This window comes from Galeopterus variegatus, unplaced genomic scaffold (assembly GCF_000696425.1).
Source record: "Galeopterus variegatus unplaced genomic scaffold, G_variegatus-3.0.2 Scaffold187, whole genome shotgun sequence".
Taxonomy (NCBI): Eukaryota; Metazoa; Chordata; class Mammalia; order Dermoptera; family Cynocephalidae; genus Galeopterus; species Galeopterus variegatus.
In genome coordinates, this window is record NW_007726298.1 from 878246 (window position 1) to 893532 (window position 15287).

General features: G+C 50.0%; 1 protein-coding gene across 1 annotated transcript in view; it reads left to right on the forward strand.

The window, feature by feature from the left end:
• The window catches only part of RAB20 (RAB20, member RAS oncogene family), a 37070-nt gene that overhangs the window by 20731 nt on the left and 1052 nt on the right, over window positions 1–15287 (forward strand). The window contains exon 2 of the mRNA XM_008564536.1: window positions 15069–15259. Coding sequence (XP_008562758.1) covers window positions 15069–15259 — 191 coding nt within the window. The remainder of the gene's footprint in view (window positions 1–15068; window positions 15260–15287) is intronic.

The following is a 15287-nucleotide window of genomic DNA, read 5'->3' on the forward strand; positions in this document are numbered from 1 at the left end:
GAAATAATTGAGAGTTTTGCTAATGAGGTACTTCAGATAAGAGGCAACATGTTCTAAATTACTTAATATTTCAAGAAAACCCTCTTTAAAGAGTTTTCTTAAGGGCCGGCCCGGTGGCGCACTGGATAGTGCGCTGCTTGGGAAGCGCGGCGGCGCTCCCGCCGAAGGTTCGGATCCCACATACAGACCGGTTCCTGCTCACTGGCTTAGCGAGGCGCGGGGGCAACACCGAGGGTTGCGATCCCGTTGCCGGTCCCCGGTCCGGTCCGGGGGCAACACTGAGGGTTGCGATCCGTTGCCGGACACAGAAAAAAAGACAAAAAAAAAAAGAGTTTTCTTAATACAGTATTTGCAGTTCAGTCGTGATTTTGAAACAAGTTAAACCCTGCTTTAAAAAGTCTGAAATGACTAGTTTCCTGCTTTAATAAATAGAGACTTTAGCAAATAACTGAATTTTAATTTGATAATCTCATTCTAAAAACTTATTAACACTGGACAACAGAGCATCTGTTGAAGGTAAAGGAAATTGGATTAAATATGCTGGTGTGCGAGAGTTTTTATGTAAGTGTATTTTCTTTGGATTTGCCTTTTCCTTAACATGGGAGTGTTAAAGAACACCTCTTTGAGTTATTTGGTTGTGTTATTGAATTATTTTTAGTGAATGTCTGAAAAGAGTGAAGTAATTTGAGAATTAAGTTCCAGTTATTATTACATGATCGTAGTAATTTTTTCAGAAGCCCAATCAGTGTGTCACAGGTATGGGGTTAATTTATGTGCAGTTAATTGTTTGAGTGATTCGTATGGCATGTGACATGTGTTTTGTTTTTAGTTTATCCTTCAAATTATCCAAGAAACAACAGAGATTCTTACCCTGTTGGTTTGGGTAAAAATACATTGGTGTATGTATTTAAATGCGAAAATCCATTTTCCTGGAATCTTCTCCTCCATATGTTGCTGTTCCATTGGTTGGAAATAATTTTGAGTTTAGGTTCCCTGTTTCAAAAAGGAAAAAGTTTCCTTTTACAGCTTGTGTTTGGACAACAGTACTTAAATAGTACTGGTAATTGAGTATTATCTAGTGTAGGGACCAAAAGAAAACTTCACCCCTCAAGTCCAAGTTCATTAATAAAAATCACTGACAAATTTAGATCAATAAGAAGAAAAGGCACAACAAATTTTATTATTTATTTTTATTTAATCTCAATTGATTACACATATTTTTGGGGTTCAGTGTTGACTTATTTGATCAAATCAATATTATTAGCATGTATGCTATTACAAATTGTATTTATTCATTATGCCCCTTGTCCAGTCTCTCCCAATCCCCCTCTCCCTCCCCTCTATACCCTCTGATAACCCTAGATTTCTTCTCTCCTTCTGAAAGAATAATGGTTACTGGGTTGACTTGTTGCCTAGATGTTGTGTCCAGTGCTGAGAGGTGTGTTCAGGTCCCCACTGTATTGTGGAGCAGACGCTTCTTCTGTCACTCTGGAATGGGCTTTGTGGAGAGAGACATCCTCTTCTTTGGTTTCCGCTGGTGACTCTTGTGTCAGTGCACTCAGTGGCTGGTGGGCCATCTGCATGGTGGTTGTGGCATCTAGCCCCTTTTGTGGCAGTAGTGGCTATTGTGGCTGTGGTGGCCACCCACATGGAAGTGGTGTCTTTGGTGTGCTCCTTGCCTGGTTGCGGGAGGAGGGGTCAGTCCCCGGCTGCAAGCCTCAGGATTCGGGGTGGGCCCCGTGGCAGCTGCAGTGAGGGGGGTGTGGTTGAGGACTATGGCACCCCCCTCATTCCTGCAGAGGAGACCAGGGGGTTTCCAGTGGTGGCTTGGTCATTGCTTGGCTGGTTGTGAGTGTCAGGGGGCATGGCTGAGGCCCCTGGCCCTCCCCTCTTTCTGGCTTGCTATCCCAGGGGACTTCCAGTCCTTCTAGGTTTTATAGGTGTTGTTTGGTGAAGTGAGACCTTTGCTAGTTAATATCAAACTTTGTCTCTGGTTGCGGGTACTCTGTTTTTTCTTTCAGTTCTATGTTGGATTATTTGCTGTTCCCACCATTTAAACTCTGAGCTGGAACTAATTTGTTGTCCTTTGCTCACTTCTAAAATGGGGGAACTTCCTGTGAGGACCAGCACTTGAGCTCTGTGGTTGAGCTAAATTGCTGCTTTGCTGCTGATTCCCTAGTGAAAGCTTTTTGTGCAGCTCAGGTTTTTATGGTTGACTTTATAGGACTCGTGAGATCCGATACACCTGGGTTGTGTGGAAACTCTGACCTGGGCCTGCGTCTTTTCAGCAAACTGCGCCCCCTGCAATTGCATTCCTGACCAGTCTCCATTGAGTGGTCCTGCACTGATTGGGGGACAGATCAGCTATTTATGCTGTGCATCTGTGTTTTCCTGGTGGGCCCATCTCCCCCACCGCCAGTGCTCCAAACGCTTCCCACAGGGTGGTCCCTTGCGATGACTCACCAGCCTCTGAGTGGCTCCTTTTTTTCAGTTGTTTTGGCTCCTCGCTCCTGTGTGGGTCCACAGGATCCCCGTTAGTGGTCCTGCTGGCCTGGGGGCCACCAAAGCCCTCTTCTCCCCTGCCGCCTCCAGGCAACTTCATAGGAAGCGCTCACCTGCGGCTTCTGCCAGCTCCCCCTCCATGGGCTCACTAGGGCTGGACTTGAAATGGCTGGAGCTCAAAAGGGTAAGAGTCATTCTTTCTTTCTCTCATTGTGGCTTCTCCCGCCTTCACGCACTCGGTAGGTCTCTCCTCCTCTTCCACCGAGCTCTAGTGGCCCCAGCTTGGCTGTCGTTGCTTTTTTGTAGTTGTAAATTGATTTGTGGGAGAGTGACGCTGGGGACCACCTATTCACCATCTTGACTGGAAGTCAAAATTTTATTATTTAATGTGCTGGGAGAGGGCAAAGCATGGGGCAGTCACAGAGAGTGATGTCCCCACTTCCCATTGGGGTGCAGAGCTTGTACACCCCTCTGCATAGGGAAAGGGGAGGAGGGCATGCTGGGGTAAGTGATTCTTAGGGTGGGGTCTCAATGGGCCTGGAGAACACACAATGGCCCCGGACAAAGTCCGTCAGGCCACAGAGCAGACAGCGACGGGCAAGTGATTCTCTTCAAATACTGAATGGGACTGAAGCTGAAGACAGTGGTCCGTGACAAGTCTGCCCAGGTGTGTTGACAGACTTCAGTCTTCCTTCCTGTGACATGACTTAAGTCAGTGAGAACTCAGGGAAAGGACCAGAGGTCGTTGTGGTCTTTGGTGGGTCTGGACTTCAGGCAGATATGGCAACAGCGTCATCCTGTGCTTTGGAGAGAGACAGGATTGAGAGACAGGAAGGGGCGGTCAGAGACACCTTGAGCCTGTGGCTTTATTCCAGCGTGTCAAAAGACCATATTTGGGGGTAACAGCTTTCTGCAACCCAACACCAGAGAGTAATTAACCAAGTCACTTCCATTGTTGGTGTAATTGATTAATTTGTCTTGATGTTCCAGTTCTTCCGTCTGGCAGAAAAACCATTAATACTGTGGGTAGGCTTTTTCCTGTTCAGCTTCTGCACTTTAATATCCAGCTGTTGGCTGTTGGCTGCTAGTCTTTTGGTATACCTGGGCACAGAGTTTTCATGAAGTTTTTTCTGTATGGTGACCTGTAACTAGTGTGGGGCTCTTATGTAGCCAGGGACGGTGGAAGGGGCCTGGTCTCAGAGTTTTCCCACATGAGGTGAGCTACTCCCGGCCTGGGGTCGATGAGACTGTGTAGGCAAGGGGCATGTCACTGCCTCCAGCTGCTTGCACACCCAGCATTAGCGTGTCTGAGAACAACGCACAGTTTGTTCACAGCTGTGTCCGCTATGACAGCTGTCCCTGTGGGAGCTGGCTCCCTGGGAGGACTCCTGCGTGTCCCTGTGGGGCTGGTCCCTGGGAGGACTCTTGCGTTCCACTCTTTATGCTTATCTTGTCTTTTTGGGTTGGCTCATGCCATTGTTATTTCTCTTAGATTTTGAAATGCTGCTGTTCTTTTTTCCAACCCATTTTTTCCCTACCCTATCTTAGAATAGGACCTGCAGCTGACAGTGTAGTATCGTGTCAGGAGCCAGGAACTTGGACTCTGATTGCTGGAGTTCCGGTCCTGCCTCTGCCGTTTGCTGCGTGCGACCTTGGCCTGTGTGACCCCGGTCTGTGCACGTCTCTGTCTGAGCTTCTCACCAGGGCTGGGGACTGAATCGCTGGACATGGAACGGGCTTAGGGCAGTGCCTGGACACTGTAAAGGTGGGCTGTAAAGGTGTGAGCTGTTTTTAAGAGTTATCAACTGTGCTTGTTTTAACAACTAGACCACCCATACTTCCAAAATAAGCAGGTGGCACTGTTCTGTCTGCCTGATGAGGACGTCGCTCCTGGCTTCTGGGAGACTCTGTGCTGGTCACCCCTGGTTCGTGTGTCCATTGCTGACACCTGCCCTTTCCCAGACCTGGGACCTCTTCCTCTCTCTCGAGGCAGCCGATCGACGCTGCTTTGGTGGCCGATGCGTTAGTTCTTTAGTATCTTTTTCACTGGTTACCACCGCTTCCTTCTTGTATTTCTCAAGAAAGACGATGAACTCGACTCAGATGATTCATTCCTAATTGTGTAAATCACACTGGAGGGCAAAGGTCACTCATCACACTAATGTCGTCAGGTTGAGTTAAGATCAGTGAGGCAATTCGGGTGTGTCTGTCCATGTGAACTCAGTTTTGTGATTTGGGCCTTGTTTGCAGGAAGTAAGCAGTTCCACTGACTTTGGCTCGGGGTTGGCACAGGCCACTGGGCCTCTGAGGCTGGGTTATGTGGGTTCAGTGGTACCTGAACCATCCTTCTCAAATTCTGCTTTCGTGTGGTTCATTGCGGTTCATAATTATCTAGCTTTTTCTTTTGCTTTTGGAGGGGAGAGGAAGTGGGCCGGGGAAGGAAGCAGACACCCCTCTCGGCCGCCGGTCACCTTGTGGACATGAGCGAAGGGGGAAACTTGGTTCTCGTTCGTTTCGTGGGTTTGTCACCTGTCAAGTGGAGGCAGCTGCCTGTGGCCATCCGTGCCATGGAGGGTGCACAGTGTCCCAGGCCTGCCATAACGAAATTCTGCACGCCGTGTGGCTCAAAACAACAGAAATTTATTCTCGCTCAGTTTTGGCAGCTGCCAAGTCTGCAGTCAGGGTGTCAGCAGCCACGTTCTCTGTGAAAGCTCTGAAGACAAACCTGTCCCCGTACCTCCCACCCGGCTTCTGGTGGCTGCCAGTGTTCTCGGCGGATAGAATCGCTGCTCTGATCTCTGTCCTGTCCTCATGTGACATGCCCCCGGGAGTCTGCGTTCACCTCTCCTTTCCTCTGTGTGTGTCCCTGTGTCTTCTCTCCTTACAAGGACGCCAGCAGAATGGGACTAACGGCCCACTGTGCCCCACGATGACCTCATCTTAACCAGTGACCTCTGCTAAGACCCTGTTTCCAAATAAGGTCCCATTCACAGGAACTGGAAGTTAGGACTTGAACATATCTTTTTAAGGGACACCAGTTCAACCCATACAGTGAGAATGGTCTAAATTTATTATTTCATTTTTCACCATGGAGTGGTGTTTCACTGCCCTCTGCTTAACCTTCAAGAAGAGAAATGAAAGACGCGACTTCCCGGGTTCTGCGTCCCCTCCCCTCCTTTCTCCAAGGTGTGATCGGCTACTCCGCTCTCGCTAATCCAACCCCCTGCCCGGAAGGCCTGAGCCCAGGCTGTGGGGTGGGGAGAGGTGCTTTACAGCTGCCCATAAAAAGTCAGTTCCCTGCACGAGGCATTGTATGGAAGGGCCCAGGCAGTGGGGCTCGGAGGCAGCCGGAGGCTGAACTGGCTCCAGATCACTGGACTCCAGCCCCCACTTGGTATCCCTGAGCCTCGATCTGTTGGTCAGCAAAATGGGGCAACGATGAAGCTTTCCCAGGGTAGCTGCGAGGATGGGTGAAGATGCAGCGTGTGAGCTGTTCATACATTAGCCCCGCATAAGCGTTATTCAGCCGTTCTGTGGCCTCCCATCTCCTTCAGGCCTGTCACTAGCTCTTGGGTGACTGCCGAGCACTACGTGCTGAGCTCGATGGCAAGCGTGGATGCGGTGCTGGGCTCTCTGCCTCATGGAACTGGGCTGCACCTGCGCCGTCCAGAACCGTGGCCATGTGTGACGTGAACACTGGAGATGTGCCCTTCGTGTGAAATGTACACTCGATTTCCAAGTGTCAGTACAAGAAAAGAACAATATACCTCAGCACTTTTTATATTGACTGTATGTTGAAGTAATATCATTTTGTCTATATTGGGTTAAGATATAATGTTAAAATTAAAACACTGGAGATGTGCCCTTCGTGTGAAATGTACACTCGATTTCCAAGTGTCAGTACAAGAAAAGAACAATATACCTCAGCACTTTTTATACTGACTGTATGTTGAAGTAATATCATTTTGTCTATATTGGGTTAAGATATAATGTTAAAATTAATGTGACCTCTTAAACTTTTAATGTGGCTATCAGAAAATTTAAAATTGCATACATGCTGCAGCGTGGTGTTATAACACCAAGGTCAAGAGTCCAGATCCCCGTACTGGCCAGCTGCCAAAAATAAATAAATAAAATTGCATATGTGCTTCATATATTTCTATTGGCTCCAGAGTTCAGTTGGTAATAAAAAATAAGAGGAATCATTTAATGAGTATTTATTGTATGCTTTTCAAAAAGCTTTGAGGGGTTGGGTATGTCAATCTAAATAACAGAGAGGCTGTCAGAAAGAACATGCTGTTTATTTGGGAACAGGGCATCGCAGTGTGCCATAGTAAACCATGTGCGTGTTCAGGAAGGTAAAGGAAGACAAAGAGTTTTAAAGAGAAGATGATGGAGGATTCCATAATTGCTTTGGGATAATTATCCCTGGCTACAAGGATCACTAGCAAGGGTGGCGCCAGTCCGAGGCTGGACAGGCAGTTGCTAGGCAGACGTCCTGCAGAAGTACTTTCGTGTGGAAGTTGCAAAGGTCTCTGTGCAAGGCTGTGGCTTTGCATGGTCCTCTGCGATAGTTCTTGTTATCAGGCGTGCATGCGTGAGAACCCCCCCTTGTGGCCTTCCCCGACTCTGTGTGTCAGGGTCTTAACACGAGTGACTTCGTTCTGACTCTGACAACTGTCAGGTATAAAACCTCTTTAATAGTTTAGGAAACTAACATGTGATAGAGCCAGAATACCCAAGTCCATCCAACCTCCAGGCCCGTGCTGTGTCCTGTTTGTGTATGAAGGACTGGGTGGCTGTGTGCGGGTGTGAATGAACAAGTATTGATTATGTCGGGTTGAAGCTGTGGTGTGGGCTGGGTCACGGAGGTTGGGGGGACCAGGGGTGCGCAGCATTTTGGTGAGAATGGCCACATAGAGACGTGGCTGGAGGGGGCTGCACTGGGGGGCAGTGGGAGGCTGAATGGGAGTGGGCTGGATGGTGGGGCCTTCAAATGCCAGGCCAGTGATGCTGACATGGGCCTCGGGGTGGGGGGAGCTGTGGGCACTTTGTGGAGTTCCCACACTTTGTGAAGCCTGCTGGGGGAGCCCAGGGAGTGTGCAGCTAGTGATTTCATCATTGGGTCTGCGTTTGGAAAGAGAACTGGGAAGGCCAGTGAGGGGCAGAAAAGGGTTCCTCAATGAAGAAGTGACCAGTGGGCGTCAGAGCGATACTTCCAGTTTTCTGAAAAACCCCTGCATGCTGCTTCTGCCCTTCCCCCTGGACACATGACCGGTTTGCCTGTGGTGCCGAGCTCTGGACACAGGGTGCCGGGTGTGACCCCACGAGGCACTGACCACGGCCAGCAGGAGGAGGCTGGTGGGCCCTGGGGAGGGACACTGGGCCTGGTCTGGCTGCTCTCTCTGCCATGCTTACCTGGTTCTCACCACGGTGGCACCTCTCCATGTGGAGGGAGTCAGGCCTCGGGGACAATCTGGAGATGGTGGAGCAGGAGGAAGGTGGCTGCCGAGATACCCCCCTGGACGGCCACACCTTTAACCCCAGCCTCGTTCCTGGAGGACATTCCCCAGAGAAGCAAATGAGGAGCTCCGAGAGTGTTGGTCAGGCTTCTCCAGAGACGCAGAACCCACAGGACATGTGCGTGACCTCGGGCAGGCTTTCCGTGTTCCTGTTGGGGCAGAATTCCTTCTTCTCTGGGAAACCTCAGTCTTTGCTCTGAAGTGAGGCCCGCTCACACCTGGAGGATCATCTGTTTGCTCAAAGTCCGTGATTCAAATGTTAATCCCATCTACAGAATTCCTTCATAGTGACATCCAGACTAGTGTTGGACCAAACAGCTGGGCACCACGGCCTGGCCAAGTCAGCATCTACACAGGCATCGTGGTGTGGCCGAGCAGCCCATTACCTCACCGCAGCTCCAGTGCAGGGAGGTCCTCAGACCAAGGCCTGCCAGCGCACGGAGGGCCCGCCCTGTTGGGCCTTCACTGTCCACGCTCTGGTTGGGACAGCTGTGCCCGGCCCTGATCCCAGGCTGCCCACGTCCTTCCACGAACCTGGGAGAGACTTGGCATTTTTCTTATTGCACTTCAGAAGATTTATGCAGCTATTCATTACAAACATTCCTGGGGGGATGGTGGCAACCACGCACCAGTGTCTGACCAGTTCACTATCAGTTAAAGATACAAATGCAGATGGAATGTTCTAGATCTTGCCTGCGGGGGTGGTCCCGTGACTGGAAACGCCAGTTAAAGCCCATCAAACTTTACAAAATAGAGCTAAAATAACCTTGTGGGGGGTATTTGTGGATGGAACCTGAAAATGTTGGGAAAAGGACTTAATTCTGTTTTTGAAAAATCTCTCTGCAGGGGAGTATGTCAGCGCTCACTGTGGGCCGAGCTGCTCCGGGCTCTGCAGATGGTTTTGTTTCAGAAGTTTTTATTTTGTTCCCATGTCTGGTTCTGTGAATCTGTTTCATCTTTCTTCACATTATCGCCTCATTATCTTTGTGAGCTCCCTTGAGAGCGCTGTCCTGACCGCGCTGCGCTGTCCTGATCTTGTAAGGTGTCCGCACTTAAACATTTCCTGGGAGGCCTCGGTTTTCAACTGGACTGAGATAACAGACATTCTGATTCCCATGTTTCAGGTGTGCCTTTGCACATCCCTCTTCCACAGGTAAGTGGTTGATTGTTGGTTCTGGCTGCACATTATATTCACCTGGGGAACTTTTTAAAAATAATACTGATACCCAGGCCCCTCTAGATCCTGATTCCTGTGGTCGGGGTCAGGGATTGAGTGTCAGTGTTTTTTTAACAGTCTCCCCACCCCCATCTTTAAAATGTGCAGCCAGGGTTGTATGTGACTTCTGACAGCTATACAACCCATTCAGTTATTTTAGGCCATTTAAATAAAAGTGATAGACACTTGGGGTAAAAGGCTGGTTGTCGTTTGCCTTTAGGAAGGCCGGAGGATAAAACAGTGCGGTTGGGCAGTTGTTAATTAGCCAGCAGTTGATTGGGATCGTTGAGGGCCGCTGACCTCTGTGTTCCTCGGGCCTGCCCTCGGGCCATCTCCAGCTGCGCTGATTCAGCACCGAGCATTAACAGGCGAGGTGCCTCCAGGATCTGGGGAGACCGTCATCCTCTGAGAATAAGAAAGCTGTAGGAGATGGGTCAACTGCACATGTGACCAACAGGCCCTGGGGGACAGCAAATGTACCGACAAAGAGACCCAGGCATGGGCAGTTCTGGGCTGGTAGAGTTTATTCTCGGGTTTGGGAGGAACCTAACTCACCATTTATTTAACAAACACTTAACATGTGGGCTTAACATGACAGGCGCAGTTCTGAGTAGTTCGCCTGTATGAGTTAATTCAGTTTTCTCAACCACACCTTGGCAGGTGCTATCCACATGTTAGCAAGGGGGACACTGAGGCACTGAGTGGCTGGCTTGCCCAAGGTCACATGGGATTTGAACACAGTCCATCTCTAAAGTTGGGCTCTTTAGGGGAACTTCTGCCAATCCCGCCCAAAGCAGCGGTGCGGCCCCTCCGGGGTGGTTCTTTGTGTACATTTTGGAGCTCTCGGGAAGGCGGGCGCTGCCCGCTCATGCCTGTGTCCTGCGGAGAATGCAGGGTGGAGACGGGCTTTTCTCCTGCCAGAACGAGCCACCGCTCCTGCGTGGGCCTCCTTCCCCTGTTTCTGGGTGGTTACACCAGACTCCCTGTGCTACCTGGAACCAGCGTCGTCTGGGCTCCACCCCTCCTGGGTGTCTGTGGCCTGCTCCTGCTCCATTCTGGGCCTCAGTTTCTCCCTCTGCAAAATGTGGGAAGGGGAGGGCCCACTCCATGCAGTTGCTGGAAAGATGGCATGAGCTTAATGAAATCTGGGGACTCACCACTATGCTGAGCAAAGTTTCTTCCTATCACCGATCCAGTGTTTCCTGGACCTGATAACGGGAAGGGATTATGGAGATTAATAGCCCATTCCCTCCCTGTTATGAATTACCCAGTTGACATTCTGGCTTCCAGCCCCTCTTGCCTAGGCGGAACTTACCACACATAGTGGATGGAATTGGCTCCCTGGGAGTGGAAAGCACTGTGTTTTTTAGTCTGGGCTCTGGCAAAGCCGGGCCCTGCCTCCCTAGGGGCTGTCTGTGGGGGCCAGCTGGCCTGCCTCTACTGCTGTGGACTCACCAGCAGATGTCCTGGTCAGTTTTGCTGTGGATCAGCAGTTTGTCCCATAGTGCTCCTGATCACATTGGAGGCATTGTTACAGCTCAGGTTTTCCTTAACCACCAGGGATAGTTGACGTCCACGTCAGAGTTGTGTAGGTGACATGAAGCTCAATACATGGCTTCTGGATTTGCTTCATAGACGAGCCATTGTGATTTTTCTCTTTTGCCCTGGTTCTGGGTCAGCCTGGTGCTCTGGCGTCCCCAGAATAGGACTGTGCGGCTGTTTAGGTCTCCAGTGAAGCCTCAGTGCAGGAAACTACTGGAATTCCTAGAGCTTCAGCTTTGGAATTGGGGACCCAGGTTTGGGAAAGAAGGCAAGAGAGATAGAAATGCCTGATCCGGTTGCTGGGGAGGGACCAGCAAAGTACCCAGTTCAAGCCCATCCCTGCAGACAAGGAGATCGGTGCTTCGGGAGTTAGAGGGGCTGGTATTTGCAGCAGGTTCGCAGCAGGCTCCTGACTTCCTAGCTCAGCGCACGTTCACAAACTACCAGAAACTTATTAGGAGCCTTGGATTCAAACGCGCTGTGAATTTGTCAAAGCCAAGTGTAAGAGCTCAAGTCTTAGTGACCTACCACTTCATCTTCCCTGTGTTTGATGCCTGAAATTCCAGCGCTCCCCCTGAAATTCAATTAGGATGAAATTCAGAACTGTTTCCTGCGGGGCTCGCCCATCTTGTGGACAGTGCTCCCCTTTATTGCATCCTGAATATTCTATTAGCAGTCCGAAAAGCTATAGATCAAATCTAAACCAGTGTTTAAGAATTTCAAGTACGAAAACTGCTTACTTGTAGATTCTTTGCCTGGGGTAACGTTTAATTTGCTTGCATTGGTTAATGGGTAGGTAACGAATGACATGGTTTGAGCACCAACTCTTATTGACTCTCTTTCCTGGCTGACATTTGGGATTCTTCAGTTCCTGCTTCCTTTAGTTACTATGTGTTTTTTGTGTTATTATTTCCATTTTATTTTTTTTTTTAAGGCAAATCAGACATTTTTATCTGGAACAGAAAACTGTTTTAGGCACAGGCACTAACACAGTTTCCCGTTTGTCCTGAGTGAACTATGTAACAGAGACTTGAAAAAAATCCTCCCAGGGTAACTGGAATGTCCCTGACTCTGTGTTCCCTTCGTCGCTCTCTCGTGAAATCTGGTGGGTAGGAGCTGATCATATTTTTAGCTGCTGAAAAACCTCATGAGGCCTGAATTGCTATCTGTAAGATTAGCGTGGCCAAAGGAAGAGTCTTAGCAACACGGCAATGATCAAGAAGCTTTTGTTTTGTTTTGTTTTGTTTTTTAAAACTAGTGCCTGCTATTGCCAGTTTTTATATTGGCTCTTAAAGGCTCTGGGTCATCATCTCTCACAGTGGGAGAATGGCCACTAATCCAGGGGAGCATTGTTTAGTGTCTGCCCATTGGTGTCCAGTGTAACTTGACTTGAAATTTATGATTCAATTATCAGTCTTAAAACTGATCTGCAGTAGGTGTCTTTAGGGAGGAATGCTGTTCTACGGGTGCTGAATTCCAGGGCACAAACCGTGTGCTAGGAGGGTGGCTCTGGAGCTCAGACTAAAAAAATTCCCAGGCTGGCTCTTCCCAGAAGAGAGAAGTGACCCTGATAGTTACGGCACTTCAACCTTCAGACTTGCAGCAGGGTACCCACCCCGACCCCTGGCAACCCTGGCCCGGGCTCACTCACCTCCCCCACTCAGGCCACTTCGGGAAACACGTGAGGCTTTTCTGGGAAGAAGCTGGAGCCCAGGCTCTGGGCTGGGGAGACCACCGCTGTCAGCAGGTGCATGCGTTGTCGTTCTCCCAGGATGAGGGCCTGTCTCAGCAGGCTCCTCTCCAGGGCTGGCCACAGGGTGACCAGACTGCTCAAAATCTAGCAGGGATTGGTGGCAGGGGTGGAATTCGGTTTTGCTTCTTGGCCATTTGGCTGAAAGCAGTGGTTTATTGGCAAAGGACACTGTTTTATATAGATGTGTGTGTGCAGGTGTCCTGCCCTCAGTCTGTGCTCCAGAGACCCATAGACCAAGGGCTCCTGACGTCTTCTGTGATAAGGACCCCTTGGCACCCATGTGGTACAAGCCTACAACCCCCTCTGGGAACACTGTATTTAAATGCATGCAATAACATCCAAAGGTAACCAGGTATAATGTAATATGGCCATCAAATATTTAAAACCATGACTGAGAATTGTTTCATTACTTGCACATTACTTATGCATTAAGTCATAAGATCCAGTGTCAGGTCTAGTAGCTGTTGTGATTTTGAAGTCGTGAGGAGCATAAACACGTGCAGGTGTCCGCAGCCCATGTGGCGTGGACTGAAAGAGCTGCTGTTTCTTTCGGTCATGAGCACCCGTTTCTGCAGTTTGTAGCCAATATTTATAATTGAAGGAAATGCTAAGTTTCAGTGAGAGGATGAAGATAAATATTACACTTTCTCCCCCATTCAATGTCATGGACCCCTGAATTTGGTTCATGATCCCAGTGGCTAAGAAGCCCCTCTTTGGGCCAACGCTGTCACTGGAAGTTGGCCCTCAAGAGACATGGGGGACATTTGGAGCTGACAAGCTGCAAGTGATGAGCCACACTTGCATTTTGGTTTTTCTAAACATGATCTTTATAATATTTTGAATTAATTTTGAACGTTTAAAAATTGGGAAGTTGCTCAGTAAAGTTCAGACTGTTAAGCTTTCTTTTACAGAAGCAGAACTGGGCTGTTTTCCCTGGCAGTGAGTAGCAGTGATCTGAAAGAGGCGTGGACGATGCCGTGTGTCCCAAGGCGCTGACACGCAGCCTCCCTGGCCCTTGTTCAGGGTCACCTGATCTGAGAGCACCGCCCTGGGGAGGAGGGAAAGAGCCACCCCAAGCATGGCCACTGAGGGGTGCCTGGCCTCAGGCGACGCTCTGAGGGCGCTGCTTGCAGGGAGCTTCTGGGTGAGGCTTCCTGTGGGGCCGGGTCTGTCTGCCAGGTGGCACAGATCGGAACTCCAGGACGCTTTCCTCCTCTTCTAAGACGCATCCTCGGGTGTGTGCTGTGTGGAGCAGGTGCTGTGTTGTTGGAAGATCTCACGTGGGGTTTGCCCACTGGAGATTAAACCAAATCTGTCTCCAGCACCGATTGTAGAGCTCTTTACCCCCAACAGGAACGGCCCGCACCACTGACAGCTTACTGGTGGTGTCCTGTGGTACTGGGCATGTTTTTTGATCATCTTGGCGTGCATGCTGTGGCACGTATGGGGATACGCTGTCGAGAAGCGGCAGGTGGATGTCACAGTGAGGGATGGTGCCTCTCACAAGGCCTCCTGAGAGTGCATCCCCGTGACGCAGCCAAAATGATAAAAAACCTGCTCGGAAGAGGTCCCCTTTTGCAGGTATGGGTTGCCCTTCCTGGAGTGAATGGTCTCCCCACTGCCCGCTGCTCACTCAGAGTGAAAGACTAGCCGGGAACCAGGGGCACCAAGCATGGAAACCAAGGGACATGGATGCGGTTTTCAACTTGGCCTCTGAAACCTACCCCCAATCCACGGAGGCCCACCCGGACTTCCATGTAGCTCTAATCGGGCCTTTTAGGTACCATTTTCCAGTGACTTAATGTGGGAGGGGAGGGCAAAAATATTCAAATGTGTTGAAATTGCTATTCTCTAGGGATTAGCCCGTGAAAGTGTCCCCCCACTCTGGTCCTCTGTGTTGGGAGTTAAAGGTGGGGAGTTGGGATCCGGGGCACAGGGTGAAGTTAAGCTTCCAACAGAATGAGGCTCCTTCCACCTTGCGCATCAGACCAGATTGTTACAAAGCCAACCAAAAACCTCACGTAAGAGGAAAACTGTTTTGTTTCATTTCTTAAAACAAATGGAGGGGATAGTTTGTGGCTTCACTCACTCTCTGTACTTACTGTCCACCCACCCTGTGCCATGTGCAGGGTACACGGGCAGTAAACAGACGTGATGTGCTCCAGCCCTCCCACAAGGTGGAGAGACAACTGTCTTAAACAATGAGCCACACCACCGAGTTGCAGTTGTGTGGAGTCTGGTGACCATCCCAGGTGTCCAGCTTCTTTTTGAGCCCTGTCCTGGGGATTTGGTGCCTCTTCCCTGAGGGCTTTGGAGCTAGAGGGTGGGTTGGCTTCCAACTCGCTGTGGGGCCATGTTCAGTCATCTATTTTTGTTGGACATTGGTGTCTGGGTCCTTTCCAGTTTCAGCCACACCTGGGGTCACGATTCCTTTGGGTGTAGGGTTGGGGGGACTCAACCTGTGCAGTGTGGCTGGTGGGTGTGTCCTGATCTCAGAGATAACCTGATCTTTCTTTCCCTCTTCTCCGGCCAGGGCGGGAGCAGTTCCATGGCCTGGGCTCCATGTACTGCCGGGGGGCAGCCGCCGTCATCCTTGTGTATGATGTGAATCACCTGCAGAGCCTGCGGGAGCTGGAGGACAGGTTCCTGGGCCTGACGGACACAGCCAGCAAAGACTGCCTCTTCGCCATTGTGGGGAACAAAGTGGACCTCACCGAGGAGTGGGCCTTGGAGGGCTGGGACAAGGAGGGGA